General features: G+C 41.7%; 1 protein-coding gene across 4 annotated transcripts in view; it reads right to left on the bottom strand.

The window, feature by feature from the left end:
- Nucleotides 1-14,110, bottom strand: part of GALNT10 (polypeptide N-acetylgalactosaminyltransferase 10) — an 86,747-nt gene that overhangs the window by 52,759 nt on the left and 19,878 nt on the right. Inside the window, exons 2-3 of one of the 4 annotated variants that reach the window (XM_075715109.1) lie at nucleotides 4,275-4,292; nucleotides 2,579-2,593 (exon numbers count right to left, since the gene is read on the bottom strand). The exons of the other annotated variants lie outside the window; for them this stretch is intronic. Of the exons in view, the coding sequence (XP_075571224.1) occupies nucleotides 2,579-2,593; nucleotides 4,275-4,292 (33 nt within the window). The remainder of the gene's footprint in view (nucleotides 1-2,578; nucleotides 2,594-4,274; nucleotides 4,293-14,110) is intronic. 4 annotated transcript variants of the gene reach the window in all.

Here is a 14,110-nt window from a genome sequence, read left to right as displayed (position 1 = left end):
GCCTTGGTGAGGGGCAAAGATTTGTCAGCATGTGGAATACACTGGCTTCAGAAATGTTAATACTACTATTCTGAAATGCTCAAAAAATGTAAAAATAACCTTCAACATTTACACTAGTGAACACTATATACAACCCATACAAAAGCTATGTGACACATATGACTCAAAAACTGGAGTAAGAACCATAATTTCCATTTAGTTGTGTGTCAGGTACTGAGATTTTGTGTTTTATGTCAGCAGACAGAGTGCTTCCCATGGCAAGCTGCATATCAAGCTTAGAAATTGCTTTTTCCCTATTGAATTTTGAAAGGTACTGGAAAAAAGTCTGTATTTTAGCTTTCTTCTTCAGCCCTTATCCATCCTTAGGATTTACACATAAAGTTTTAGAAATATCTCCTCAGAAATTTGAAAGGAGGCACAATCTGACCAAAAATGACAACGCTATCTGCTGAAAACTCAGACTCAAACCCAGAGAATGTCAAATCGTCTACTGGCAGCATTCACCTGCTAGTACAGGAAATAATCTCCAGACACACTGTGCCAGCTCATCTTGCTCAGTGGATCACAGTTGCAGTTTCTGTTCCTGGAAATGTGGCTGGGTGACACAGGACCCCCCACCATGCCTCCCCTGCTGAATAAAGAGCCAGGCCAAAAGGATTCTAGAGAGAACTTAAGACATCAAGAGGCTTACAGGTATTTTCAGAGAGTACTTTCCCCCCAGTTATGTCCTGCCGCCTGGAACAATACTCACGTAATAATTAAACATCACTTGAACAAAATAGTTTCCACTAACTCCAATAAAGCAAAGAGAATCACAAGCATTTTTCTATTTTATTTTCCACACTCTTCACTCCATACCTTCAGTGCTGACACTGCTCGCTTGCCTTCCAGTCACTGGGCAACCAACAGTACCCGTAACAATCACCCTGAGAACTCTGGTTTAGGGGAAAAAAAAAAAAAAAAAGAAATCACTGTTTTCAATTAAACATTTACTGTTAATTCAGGTGGTGCTCTGAAGGAGTCTATCTTTTGCTTTGCTTCCTGGTTCACACTGTTAGCATCAGTCTCAGCACAGCTTTTTGCTAGCAGCAATGCAGCAAACCCACATTTTTCTGTTTTTCAGCAACAGAATAGCACTATTTTCCTTTTAGCTATTTTAAGGATTTTAAAGTAAATTCTCTACCAACTTCCTGGCAGACTTGATGCTTCTTGACAGTGTTATGTTAAACTGAAAACACCAGCTCTGAAAAGCAACATTTAACACGCCTCTTCTTCCCAAGAAGTTATTTAGCTGCTGCTCAGACAACTGGTACATGGCACCCAGCAATAGCAAGTGCACAGATCTATGCCAGGACTAATCACACTCCTCTCAGAATCAGACTTACTGCTATTACCCCAGTTACTCAAAAACATTTGAGCCATACTACCTCCATTTTCCCCTTGTTTATGCTGTAGGTGCATTTGATGTATTTGTGCTCTGTTTGCGTCTCCAGATTCTTGTACAAGATTCCTTGTACAGAAGGCAGCACACAGAATTACTGCCCACAATGGTGAGGAGGAGTCCTGCTGCACACTGCAGTGCAAAGCAGCTGGGCAACAGCTGTAGGAGACTCTTGTACCATTACAGTGTTCCTGTAAGCAGTTCTTCTCATCAGGAAGCACGAGTCATTCCTTGAGACCACGCACAAGCTGCATTATTCCACTGGGAACAAAAAGCTGAGCACAAAGATCCCAACTTCAGACTTCAATCTCTTCTAGAAAACCAAGCCACCAGCAATGGGTTGCAAAGATGATTTGCAGAACATGCACATCACATGATTAAAGACTAAAACCCCACCATGAACCATATGGGGAAGGTTATCCCATGGAAAGTTCTAGGAACCCTAAAAATAAATAGCGTTTACAATAATGGATAGAGAATTCTCACCAGTTAAAAGCTGAAGTGCCAAGTACGCGTACCCAGCAAGAGAGCGTCTACCACCCTTTCGCCACTCCTCCCTCCACAAGGAAAGCGCTGGCAGAACTCCCTGCAGTACTCGTGTGTACTGTGTGTGCCATCTGCTCACGCTTCCCAGGTTTAATACTTCTCTTCTAAGCAAGCTGCTCAAGAGATCTGCCTCTACCCCTTTAAATACAGCATGAAACTGTGAACACACACCTTTATGCCATCCCAAGGCTTTTAATTGTCCATGCCTCCACCCTGGGCTGAGATGAGGCTGACCCAAGGCCAGGGAAGTATCAAGTAATCTACACTGAAATGGTGAATCTAGAGGCTAGATCCTCCATAGGTACGTTGGTCCTTCCTTGAGATGCTCTCTAGTAGCAATCACCACTTGACATGTGCAGCTGCAAGTTGTAATATGGCAAGAAACTACCTGATTGCTCATAGTGCCAGCGTAGCAAGAGGGCACACTAAGCCTGCTTAGGGTACAACAGGGAAGAAATAGAAACTGGCAAGATAAATTGGTTGGGTCAGGGAAGAAGCTGGTTGACAGTCTCAGGGCCATTACTTCTGAGTGCCTGTGGAAGATGGATGAGATTTCCAATAACTGAAAGATGATAAACACTTCTGGGGAACTGAGGAAAAGCAGGACTGGGAATGCAGGTACCAAAACATTGTGCATGCCTAAAAGGTGACTAATCGCTTTTAGCTGTCACCTTAAGAGTGACAAACTGCTACTAACTACAGCAGTGTCAGGATTAAAAACTAAGAAATAAGCAGCTTCTTTCTGGGACAGGTAAGAACTGGGCAGACAGGAGAGAAGAGATGCATCAGTCCACTCAATGACGCAAACCTGAGAATACCGAGTCTTGTTATTGTTAATATCCAAATTGGAATTCACTCAAATCTAATCAACACTTACACATTTTGATGCAAACATTCAGGCCATGTGTCAAAACGATCTTTGCCAGAATCCTTCTAGACCCTGTAAAATTATCTATCGATTTCAATCCTGGAATGAAAAGCATGCTTGTTAAATCTGCTGATGTTGCCAGCTAAGTGGAGAACAGGATTAAAATTGAAAAGTGGTTCTGACAAGAGAACAACGCATCAAAAAATTCAGGATACAATTCAAAGGGTGAGTAAAGAAGGCATTAACTGTACAAACACAAGACTTGAGTGACTTCTTATGCAGCTGTTCAGCAGCTGTTTTATCATTTCTGGGTGATTACAGATCACAGACTGTATGAACCTGTATGCTACTGTTTGAAAAAAAAAGCAAGTTTTATCCCGAGATATTTACAGAAACAATATACATGGAAAAATGCAAAATAATGGGTGCTGACTACGGTAGAGATGACTGTGCAGAAAGGAAGGGCAAGTATTACAAACAGTCCTCACACTTTTCCAAGCTGCTGCAAAGAAGAAAATGGAAAGATGTGAAATTAAAAGCACAACACATGAAATTATGGAAGAGACTTTTTAACTACATGAGAAATTAATATGTTCCATCTTGGGCCAAGAGGCAATTACACTTTGAGGATTCTCATTTTATCACAAGGGTCTTAAGGGAGGTCTCTCCCTTGAGACTACACCGAAAACATCTTCGCTGTCCACTTTCTAGAAGCTTAAAATAAACGAGAGCTATGGCAGCTGAACAGTCTCACAAGCATCCAGTAGGAATCACATTAAAATATAAAATATACCACAATATTTTCTATTTTCCTAGATCTACTCTAGCTCCTATAGCACAGTAGAACTATACTCCAAAGAAACTGAGTTATTTGGAGCATTTACTGTTCTTCAGGGTCATTACAAGTGCATAGCAGTTAGCCCTATGATAAAATATAAATTCTCTTCTCTACGGTGCATAGTCTGACCTCGCTATAATGAAGCTCCATGGGACTGAGAAAAATTGCTGTATAGCAGGACATTCTCTGAAATAGAGATTTTGTAGCTTGTCGTACCAGAATAAAGTAGTACCCAATTTGACTCAAACATGTTATATCTAGTATTTTTATGAGTCTCACTTCATTTTGAAAGAATACTGTTTAAGCATCAACAAAAAGAAAAATCAATAAAGAAATAAAACGCATGGTTGTACATAAGATACAGCAGAGAATGACCGATACAAACTCCTCACATTTGCGTAGGTGTTTGTTCTACCAAGTATTATTAAACAGGCAAAAAAAAAAGTTTGCACTGCTAGGACTATTTCAAAGAGTGTAGGCTATTAGCAGGTCTCATTACAGAGCATCCAAGTAATTCATTGTATGCATGATCTCTCTCGTGTCCTCTGAAAATTTATGGTGTAACACTTCATGGCAAAAACAGTGCTGGCAAAACAGTGCTATCGCACAGCTTACACAAAGTGCGCAGAAACACTGAGCTCCCTTTCACTTGTTCGGAGGAATTCTGAAGGTGAATCTCTGTTCAGTCTTGTATAGAAGAGGCTTAAACTATTTTAAAGCCTTCTTTTAATGGGAACAGGGCGCAAGACATATCCTGTATGCTAGATTTTGGGTATTCCTAGAACAAAAGGACAGTTGTTTTGGGGAGTATTCATGTGACACTTGAAATGTTCCTTTTAAGAGCCACATTCACTGGCTTTCAGTACAGACAAGGATAACTCTGCTGAAAGGGGTTATGGTTAGGGCTGTTCAGCACAATGCAAACAACGCAGTAAGTCCCACTGCTGCTGAAGAATGATGTCCTACAGAAAAACAACGGGAAGATCATGGGTGTAACATGCAGGATTTTAAAAAGGTTTTCAGAACAGCCTTTGTGATGTTGGTTATGTTTTTATTTTTCTCTTCCTGAAGAAGCATGGACGCTTTGAAAATTCGGTGCTCCAAGCCTTAAGCACCATTTACAACTGTGGCGTGCCGAGAGGAAAAGCTACCTCCACTTTGAAGTTTGACACTTACGTTTAACAGTAGTCAGACTTACTAAATTCTGTGACATGGTTAATTGCAATGGAAGATAATTTCTTTTACAATAAGTTCATCTACTTCATGCTCAGTGGTTTTTAAACATTCTGTCAGACATGCACATCTGTTGAGCGGGGAAGACACCTTGAGGGAGTGTTGTGGTTTAACCTGGCAGGCAGCTAAACACCACACAGCCATTCACTCACTCCCTTCCCCCATGGCATGGGGGAAGAGAATCAGGAGGAAAAAAAAAAGTAAAATTCGTGGGTTAATATAAAGACAGTTCAACAGGATGAAAAAGGAAGGGATAATGATAAAAGAATATACAAAATAAGCGATGCACAATGCAAGTGCTCACCACCTGCTGACCAATGCCCAGTCATTCCAGAGCAGAAGTCACCACTCCCCGGCCAACTCCCCCCAGTTTCTATACTAAGCATGACATCATATGGTATGGAATAGCCCTTTGGCCAGTTGGGGTGAGCTGTCCTGGCTGTGCTCCCTCCCAGCTTCTTGCTGGCAGGGCCCAAGAAGCTAAAAAGTCCCTGACTAGTGTAAGCACTACTTAGCAACAACTAAAGCATCAGTGTGCTATGAATATTATTCTCTTACTAAATCCAAAACACAGCACTATGCCAGCTATTAGAAGGAAAAAAAAAAATTAACTCTATCCCAGCCAAAATCAGGACAGCAGGCTGAGGAAACTGGGAATGAAGAGACAGAATTAGTGATGATGAACTGGTCTTATTACCATAGAAGACTGAAGTTCAAGACTTGATCTGTGTCATAAGTGAAGAATCAATCTGATTAATTTTGCCAATATCCATTCTTCGGAAACAGTTTTTCATCACTGCTCAAGAAAAGGCCCTGACCTGACGAGTGAGAGCATTAACCAGAGCAGCTTAGAACAGCCAACACTACTGAGACCTATTGGCCCTTTAGACCCATCTCCTGACCACAGAAAGCTTTCAGAGATCCCTTTTGTTCGTGACAAAGGCCTGTTTCACAGACACTTCCTGCAAAGTCTCTTTAAAAACCCCGCCAGAGTACTACTAGGCCATAATTTCAGACTAAGATAACAGGAACGGGGGCTTCCTCCCCTCTTTCTGCAAGTCAAAAAAATAGTTTTCCATTCAAGAATGATTTTGAAGGAACCATACCACATATACAGATATGGCAACACAGTCTATTACAAGCTCTTATCAAAAGTGACAAGCTCAAGGCATGAACATTATACCATCTTAAAACCTTTCAGCATAAGTGAACAGCTAAAAAGTTCTGAATGACTTTGCTCAGGAGGTGGACATCACTATGTGCTGCATCTGACCTTACTAATAATCATTCAAGCTTCAAATCTGCTACTAAAGTCTCCGTTGTAAGCAATTATTTGCCTCTGTGCAAAAATGTTAATTTCATGCTCTGTAAACACATCTCCTTGTGAAAGACCAGCCTGCCCATAAAGATTGGTTTTGACAGCCTGGTGACCATCTCCTGCAGCAAGTGCCTGAAGCATATTTCCGTAGGTAGCAACATCTGTTCTACCCTCCATAAAAGAGAGGACATACAGGGACAACACATTTACAGGTGAGCCACATATAATGACCTCTATAAAAGGGAGATGGAGAGTTTTGGCACTTACTTAAAACAGAGTAACTTGAGACTGTAAGATTAAAGACAACAGCAACTGCTTTCAAATAGATGTAATTTATCATAACATTTAATCAACTAACCTGCTGTGGAAAACATCATCTCTGCAGTGCTACTCTTAGGGAGAAGATGCATGGAAGATAAAGGCTGTGGTAAGAAAGATGGCTTTTTAAGCAAAAATGGAACCGCAAGAGGAAGGCTGGTTGTCAAGCTTCAGGAAGAAAACCCACCATGCTGTTTACCAAAACTAGCAGTAAAGAGTAGGCAGATTATTTAGCCAAAACCAAAGTCAGCCACACCTAAACCTGTGAGCAATCTCTCCCCACGAGATCACGGAACGTGATGCTACACGGCAAGCTTTTTTTTGCCCAAGAATGTTAGCCTGGATCACAAACTAAATCCATTAAATACATGCAGTTCTAGTTTTGGATGTCAACACATGCAAGACTGCTGGGAGACAAGCTACATATTTTAAGGCAGTATAAAATGCAAGTAAAATGCTACATATGAAAGTTACCACCTTTGCTAGAAAGGCAAGAGAATCATAAATATGCCAGGCGTTTAATGCTAGGAAACAACTCAACTTTGAATAATTTTATACTATTAAGAGATGCACACTGAATATGGACTCAGATCACTTCATAATTCATATCCAACACATACTGAAAGTCAGCCTTGGTATTGCATAGCAATAGAGTGGTCTTTCAGATGCACCTAAATTCACTTCAACATGTATACAGAGCAATGAAATACTTTCACCCCTCCTCAAGCTTTTACTTCTCTCTCAGCATCGCTCCACAGATGCCTTCAACTAGACCTATTTTCCCATGCCTCATGTTGTAGAATGCTCTAGGGGCCACTTGTTAAAGTGAACTAATCCTTTTTACTTCTAAGAACATCTCTTGAAACTTGAAGTAACAAGCAAAGAGACATCAGGATTTAAATGTCCATATGATGCTCCCAGATTAGGAAATATTTATGTATTTCCATAAATTTACCACTGCGCAAAGAGGCAAGACAAGTTCACCATCCCAAAAAGCATAAGCCAGAGCAGTTGGCTATTATGAATTATAAAAGTAAAAAGCTCAGATAAGTGTCAACGTTTCAGTAAACCCCTTTAGGACAGCTGCTCAGAAGCAGCCTACATAGGACTGGATTTTCACAAATTACATTAGGAGGAGGAAGGACCATAACACTTACTGTAACAATGAGATGTCAATCTTGCCAAAAGTGAAAAATAAGGTTCTTATTGCATGCAATTTAGCTAAATTATTTTCCAATTCGCGTAACAAAACAAACAAAATCAAGGCTGCTATGTACTTTCAAGTAAAACTCATCTTAGATTGATAAATCCTAACACTTTTGTCCGTGGTCTTAAGTAAAGCCTTGCAAATTCTTTGAGCAGGTGAGACCAACAGTCTCTTTCCTCTATACAGCTCAGCAAAAACTGTTTGCCAAACTACACTGCTATTCTATACTTGTCATCTTCGGGAGCAAAGCTCAGTTAAAAGGCTTTTTTCTTGTTTCAAATCCAGCTTGTCTCATTGATCTAGTTTACAGCAGGTCCCCATTCAGAGATGCACCAGCACAACAGAGCGGGAAGTGAGCTACAAAATGGGGACAAGATCATCAAATCGCCTCTATCGCTGAGACAACTCGTGTCAAAGCCCTCCTTAACACACACTGGTTACTGGATCATTATTCATCAGGCAGGAGAGCATATTCAGGCAATTAATTTACTATTCTTCCTGCTATCTCTACCACTTACAAAGTCAAATTCACACTTTCATACTCCCTCATACAGGAACACATATCAATCTCCACTTTCCCCCAACTTTCAGGCTTATTGAACAAAAGATGTTAAAAACCTTTCAAAGCAGAAAGCCACTTACGTAAAAAAAGAAGGGAAACCTCAGCGCCATCCTTAAGGGAATCAATAAATGCTTATCAGTAGGTGGGAAATTCAACACATTTTTGGCTGCTTGGTACACCTAGTTTTAACATCTCCAGGCAGCTGAATTTAATCGGTTGCTGCAATTTAAACCACCTTCCCTATATAAAACTTTAACCAGGCACTTGCTTTAGTTTTCAGAACTAACCATACTAACATTTTAATCTCAGTGATAGCCAGAGAAGATCCCAATTAAACGATGATGACACCACAGCAACACTGTTCTATTTAAGTAATCTCCTTTGCAAGCTTCAGAAAGATCCCTGCATGCAAAAAAAACCCCCCCAATACTCATGTAGTTAAAAGCCTTCATCACTTAATCCCCCACCCTCAGGAAGAACTATTCTGACTGTCTGGAACAACTTATATAGCAGCTCTCAGTACATTAAGCTAAACATTTCATCCAAGAAGGGAAAGTATGAAGAAACTATAGTACATGGCGGTGATCTGGGAAAATCAAATACTTTAACCTCCAAAATACCTTTAAATGCATTTTCAAAAAGCAGCAGTTGTTTTGGACAAGCCAAGATATTCCACTTAGACCACAGGGAGGAGAAACCACCCAAAATTCCTTAAAGTTAAATAGAAGCCAACTTTCTGCTAGTTTCCATTAAAGGTAGGATCATTTTCTTTTCCTTACAAGAAGGTGCAAGCCAAAGTTCATAGCTACTACAGATTTCAAAGTATTCAGATCAATCTTCCAAATGCTGCGTAAAAATACTGCATGCTTTTGATTGATGTTTTGGAAAATGAACTGTGGCTTGTCTTTTAATCAGAAATGCAAGGACTTTGGGCTCTGTGTACAGTATGGAGAAGGGACCTCTGAGCGTAAGTATGTTAAGATGGCTGCAGCTGAGGGGCACATACTATCTTTGAGATTTTTCTGATGAAGTCATGGCAAGAAACCAGAGCAAGCTCTAGAGATAGTGAACCATCCTGGGTGACTGAGGAAAAAACTTCTTTGTGGTTCAGGTGAGCAAGCACTAAGAAAAAATTCAGATTATGAATAGCAACCTTCAACATAAACTTTCTTAATTACTTAGAATCATAGAATCCTTTAGGTTGGAAAAGACCTTTAAGATCATCAAGTCCAGCTGTTAACCTAGCACTGCCAAGTCCCACTAAACCATGTCCCTAAGCACCACATCTACACATCTTTTAAATACCTCCAGGGATGGTGACTCAACTGCTTCCCTGGGCAGCCTGTTCCAATGCTTGAAAACCCTTTCCGTGAAGAAATTTTTCCTAATATCCAATCTAAACCTCCCCTGGCACAACTTGAGCCCATTTCCTCTCATCCTATCGCTTGTTACGTGGGAGATGAGACCAACACCCACCTCACTACAACCTCATTTCAGGTAGTTGTAGAGAGCAATAAGGTCTCCCCTCAGCCTCCTTCTCTCTAGGCTAAACAATCCCAGTTCCCTCAGCTGCTCCTCATAAGACCTGTGCTCCAGACCCTTCACCAGCTTCGTTGCCCTGCTCTGGACACACTCCAGCACCTCAATGACTTTCTTGTATTGAGGGGCCCAAAACTGAACACAGTATTCCAGGTGTGGCCTCACCAGTGCTGAGTACAGGGGGACAATCACCTCCCTGCTCCTGCTGGCCACACTATTCCTAATACAAGCCAGGATGCTGTTGGCCTTCTTGGCCACCTGGGCACACTGCTGGCTCACATTCAGTTGGCTGTTGACCAACACCCCCAGGTCCTTTTCTGCTGGGCAGCTTTCCAGCCACTCTTCCCCAACCCTGTAGTGTTGCATGGGGTGGTTGTGACCGAAGTGCAGGACCTGGCACTTAGCATTGTTGATCATCATACAACTGGCCTCGGCCCATTGATCCAGCCTGTCCAGATCCCTCTGTAGAGCCTTCCTACCCTCGAGCAGAGCAACACCCCCACCCAACTTGATGTCATCTACAAACTTACTGAGGGTGTACTCGATCCCCTCGTCCAGATCATTGATAAAGATATTAAACAGAACTGGTCCCAGTACTGAGCCCTGGGGAACACCACTTGTGACCAGCCACCACAATGTTTTGGGCCTGGCCAGCCAGCCAGCTTTTTACCCAGCGAAGAGTACACCTGTCCAAACCATGAGCAGCCAGTTTCTCCAAGAGGATGCTGTGGGAAATGGTGTCAAAGGCTTTACTAAAGTCTAGGTAGACAACATCCACAGCCTTTTCATCATCCACCAGGTGGGCCACCAGGTCATAAAAGGAGATCAGGTTAGTCAAGCAGGACCTGCCTTTCATAAACCCATGCTGACTGGGCCTGATTGCCTGGTTGTCCTGTACATGCCGCATGATGGCACTCATGATGACTTGCTCCATAACCTTCCCCACCACTGGGGTCAGACCGACAGGCCTGTAGCTCCCCGGATCCTCCTTCTGGCCTGTGTTGTAGATGGGCGTCACATTTGCTAACCTCCAGTCAACTGGGACCTCCCTGGTTAGCCAGGGCTTGCCGATAAATGACTGAAAGTGGCTTGGTGAGCACTTCTGCGAGCTTCCGCATTATCCTTGGGTGGATCCCATCTGGCCCCATAGGCTTCTGTGCGTCTAAGCGGTGCAGCAGGTGACTGACTAACCATTTCCCCTTGGATTATGGGGGCTTCATTCTGCTCCCCATCCCTGCCTTCCAGCTCAGGGGGCTGGGTACCTGGAGGACAACTGGTCTTACTATTAAAGACCGAGGCAAAGAAGGCATTAAGTACCTCAGCCTTTCCTTCATCCTTTGTCACTATTTCCCCCCGGCCCCGCATCCAGTAAAGGATGGAGATTCTCCTTAGCCCTCCTTTTGTTGCTGATGTATTTACAGAAACATTTTTATTGTCTTTTACAGCAGTAGCCAGATTAAGCTCTAGTTGGCTTTGGCCCTTCTAATTTTCTCCCTGCATAACCTCATGACATCTTTTTAGTCCTCCTGAGTTGCCCGCCCCTTCTTCCAAAGGTCATAAGACATTTGTGAGACAAGAAAACATGTCCAGCTAAACACATGCAATCAGTAGCTCTACAGCAACTTAGCAGAATTCCCCCCCCCAGGTATGTGATATATACATTTTCCAGAGTCACTACACAACTGGGAAGTATCAAAACCAAGCCTTTGGCTGAATGTTTCATTTGTTATAGCCCATCGATACAAAGAACCATTTTATGCTCCTGTACAAACAGAATCAAACATGAAAACTTCTCTTCGCCAGGCGTCAGTGAGAGCCTTTGTTCAGCTGCACAAGAATTCAGTATAACCAGTTCATACTTAAAAATCAGTGTGCAGCAGTGAATGTTCGCCATCTCAAAGCATGGAGAGATTTGCTAGGAGGATTATATCTAAGCAGTTTTAAACACTAATGTGAAGTAGCAAAATCCAAATCATTAGACTTGCATTTACTTGATTTGGCTCCCTGCTGCAGGGCAGTGTGCCATGTCCCTTGAAGCAAAGCAGGCAGGTCCCTGCTCAAGTAGTTACCCATTGATGCTTGCCATCTCTAATCTTCTCTTGGAATTGCTCCCCAGTGCCAGGCAGACTCTAGGGATTTCAACGAGCACAAGCTGGCTTATATCTAAACTGGTCCAAAGCTGGAGAAAGGCTCTTTAGGGGTAACACAGACAGGCAAGGAGATTCCCTTTGGTTACCCTGTGTGGTACTAATTAGATGCATTGTTAGCCTTCATATATAAAAGGTACATATCCGATTCTGAAATACCTTTTTACCAAAAAAAATCCTTGCACATAAAGCTACTGATAACACTTAAGCAATCCCCATTTCCCTTTACAACTCTCTATATTTTGGCAAAACCCCCAAACAATTAGGACCACCATTACTTGATGAACTGCTAACTATAATATAAACAGTCTTTATCAGATGTATTGCCTGTTTGGCACATCCCTGCCTAAGGGGGTATTTCCACTACCTAGTTTTACGCATTCAGCCTTTAGGCACTCAGCCCATCTTCTCAGGATGCCTCCTTTCTCTCCTCCTGCGTTGACCAGACTGAGAACTCAGGGTGCTGCATTACTGAATCACATTTTAATGAGGTGTCTACAGCAAAGCACAGGTATTTTCCCAACCTCTCTCAGGGTACAGAAAAATGAGTGAATGGTTTATATAGTGATGAATCAAGCTGTCTGAATTTTCAAAGTCAAGGACACTTGATGTAATTCCCATACCAATAATCATATAGTCCCTCTCCACTCCAAAGCCATACATTTGAACAGACAAGCAACATTCTGTACCCCACATACATATGAAGAAGCCCTTCTGGGCAAAATTCAAAGCTATGCAGCAAAGAAAAAAAAGCACAAAAAGATCTTTATTTAAAGTCCTTTACTTCAGTCCTGAACAGAGTAATTGAAATATCACAAAAGTTTCTGTAGTAGAGGGCCATGCCATTGTCCCTGGTGCACAAACACAACGTTTCCATATGTTCAAACACATCCTTCAATTTTTTTTTGCCTTAATGCTGAAAAGTTGCATACCTGTTATAAATTTCAGTTCAGCATTTAGATATTTGTTGAAGTACCCTTTCAAGCAAGTGTCCACCTTGCAGTATTAGAGATAGAGGGCCAGTAAATAACATATCATGCAAAACCATCCAGGATGGTATTTGTTCCAGTCTCTGTATGTGTCCCAACTAACATCTGTGCATGTCTTCCAAAGAATGTCTGCACCTAGCAAATCCCCTGACAAGGGCAGAAAGTAAATTTTCTTGATTCAGACACTGAATGTTTAATTCCTAAAACTTTATTTTCAACATTTCCTCAGAATACACTGCATGTAATATTTAGAGCTGCTGGCTTCCAGGAGACATTTGTCAAAGCCCTTTTAGAAGCGATAATGTCTAAAACATCTGCAGCTGGTTATAATGCATCAGGAAAATAAAGTTGTCTGGCCTCAGTACCATGCCAGTATTTGAAGGGGAAAAAAAAAAAATTAAAACCATATGCCTGCTCTTAGTTTAGTCTCAAGTGATCTATATTTTATAAGGTAACTTACCATTAATTTTTAAACTCCTATGAATTGAATGCTACTAATTGGACTTCTTGGGCTTTTTAAAAAATGCTTTTTAAAAAACCCTTCAAATTCCCATAATCCAGCTGGTTTTGATTGTACCAGTCAAACATTCAAAATCTTTCTGGTAAGAGGCGTAAGTTCCAGAAGTTACCATAGAAGTGCCATGTCCAGAATACCTCCCTTCACTTCTCCCTTAGAAATGTTTCCTGCAATTGTTTTATGCAGGTTATCACCATAATGGGTACACAACATGACATCCCTTCCCAACTAATTTACATTGTGTTTTTAAAGTTTAAAGTCCATCTCAAATAAACAGTGGCTTACTGCTTCAAATGAAGTGAATGAGAGAAGGGATTTTAATCCAGTCAAACTCAATTTTGACCCAGGTCTTCCATTCCCTCTGAATAAAAGCCATTCAAATAAGGTGGCAGTGTTTTCCTGCTCCAAAGGTTCTTGAGCTATATAAATCAGCACAGATATAAGGTATACAAGGACTGAGGCTGGAAAAGCACAGCAACTTGCATCACAGGTATAGCTAAGACTTCCAGGGCTGTGGGCTCACTCCCAGCAATACGACACAGACAAAGTTCCACTGCTGTGCATGCAACCAGCCGCTGACAGGGCAC

Source organism: Pelecanus crispus, chromosome 8, assembly GCF_030463565.1.
Source record: "Pelecanus crispus isolate bPelCri1 chromosome 8, bPelCri1.pri, whole genome shotgun sequence".
NCBI classification, from domain to species: Eukaryota; Metazoa; Chordata; class Aves; order Pelecaniformes; family Pelecanidae; genus Pelecanus; species Pelecanus crispus.
The sequence above is the reverse complement of the archived record's forward strand: the minus strand, read 5'-3'. Positions and strand labels throughout refer to the sequence as shown.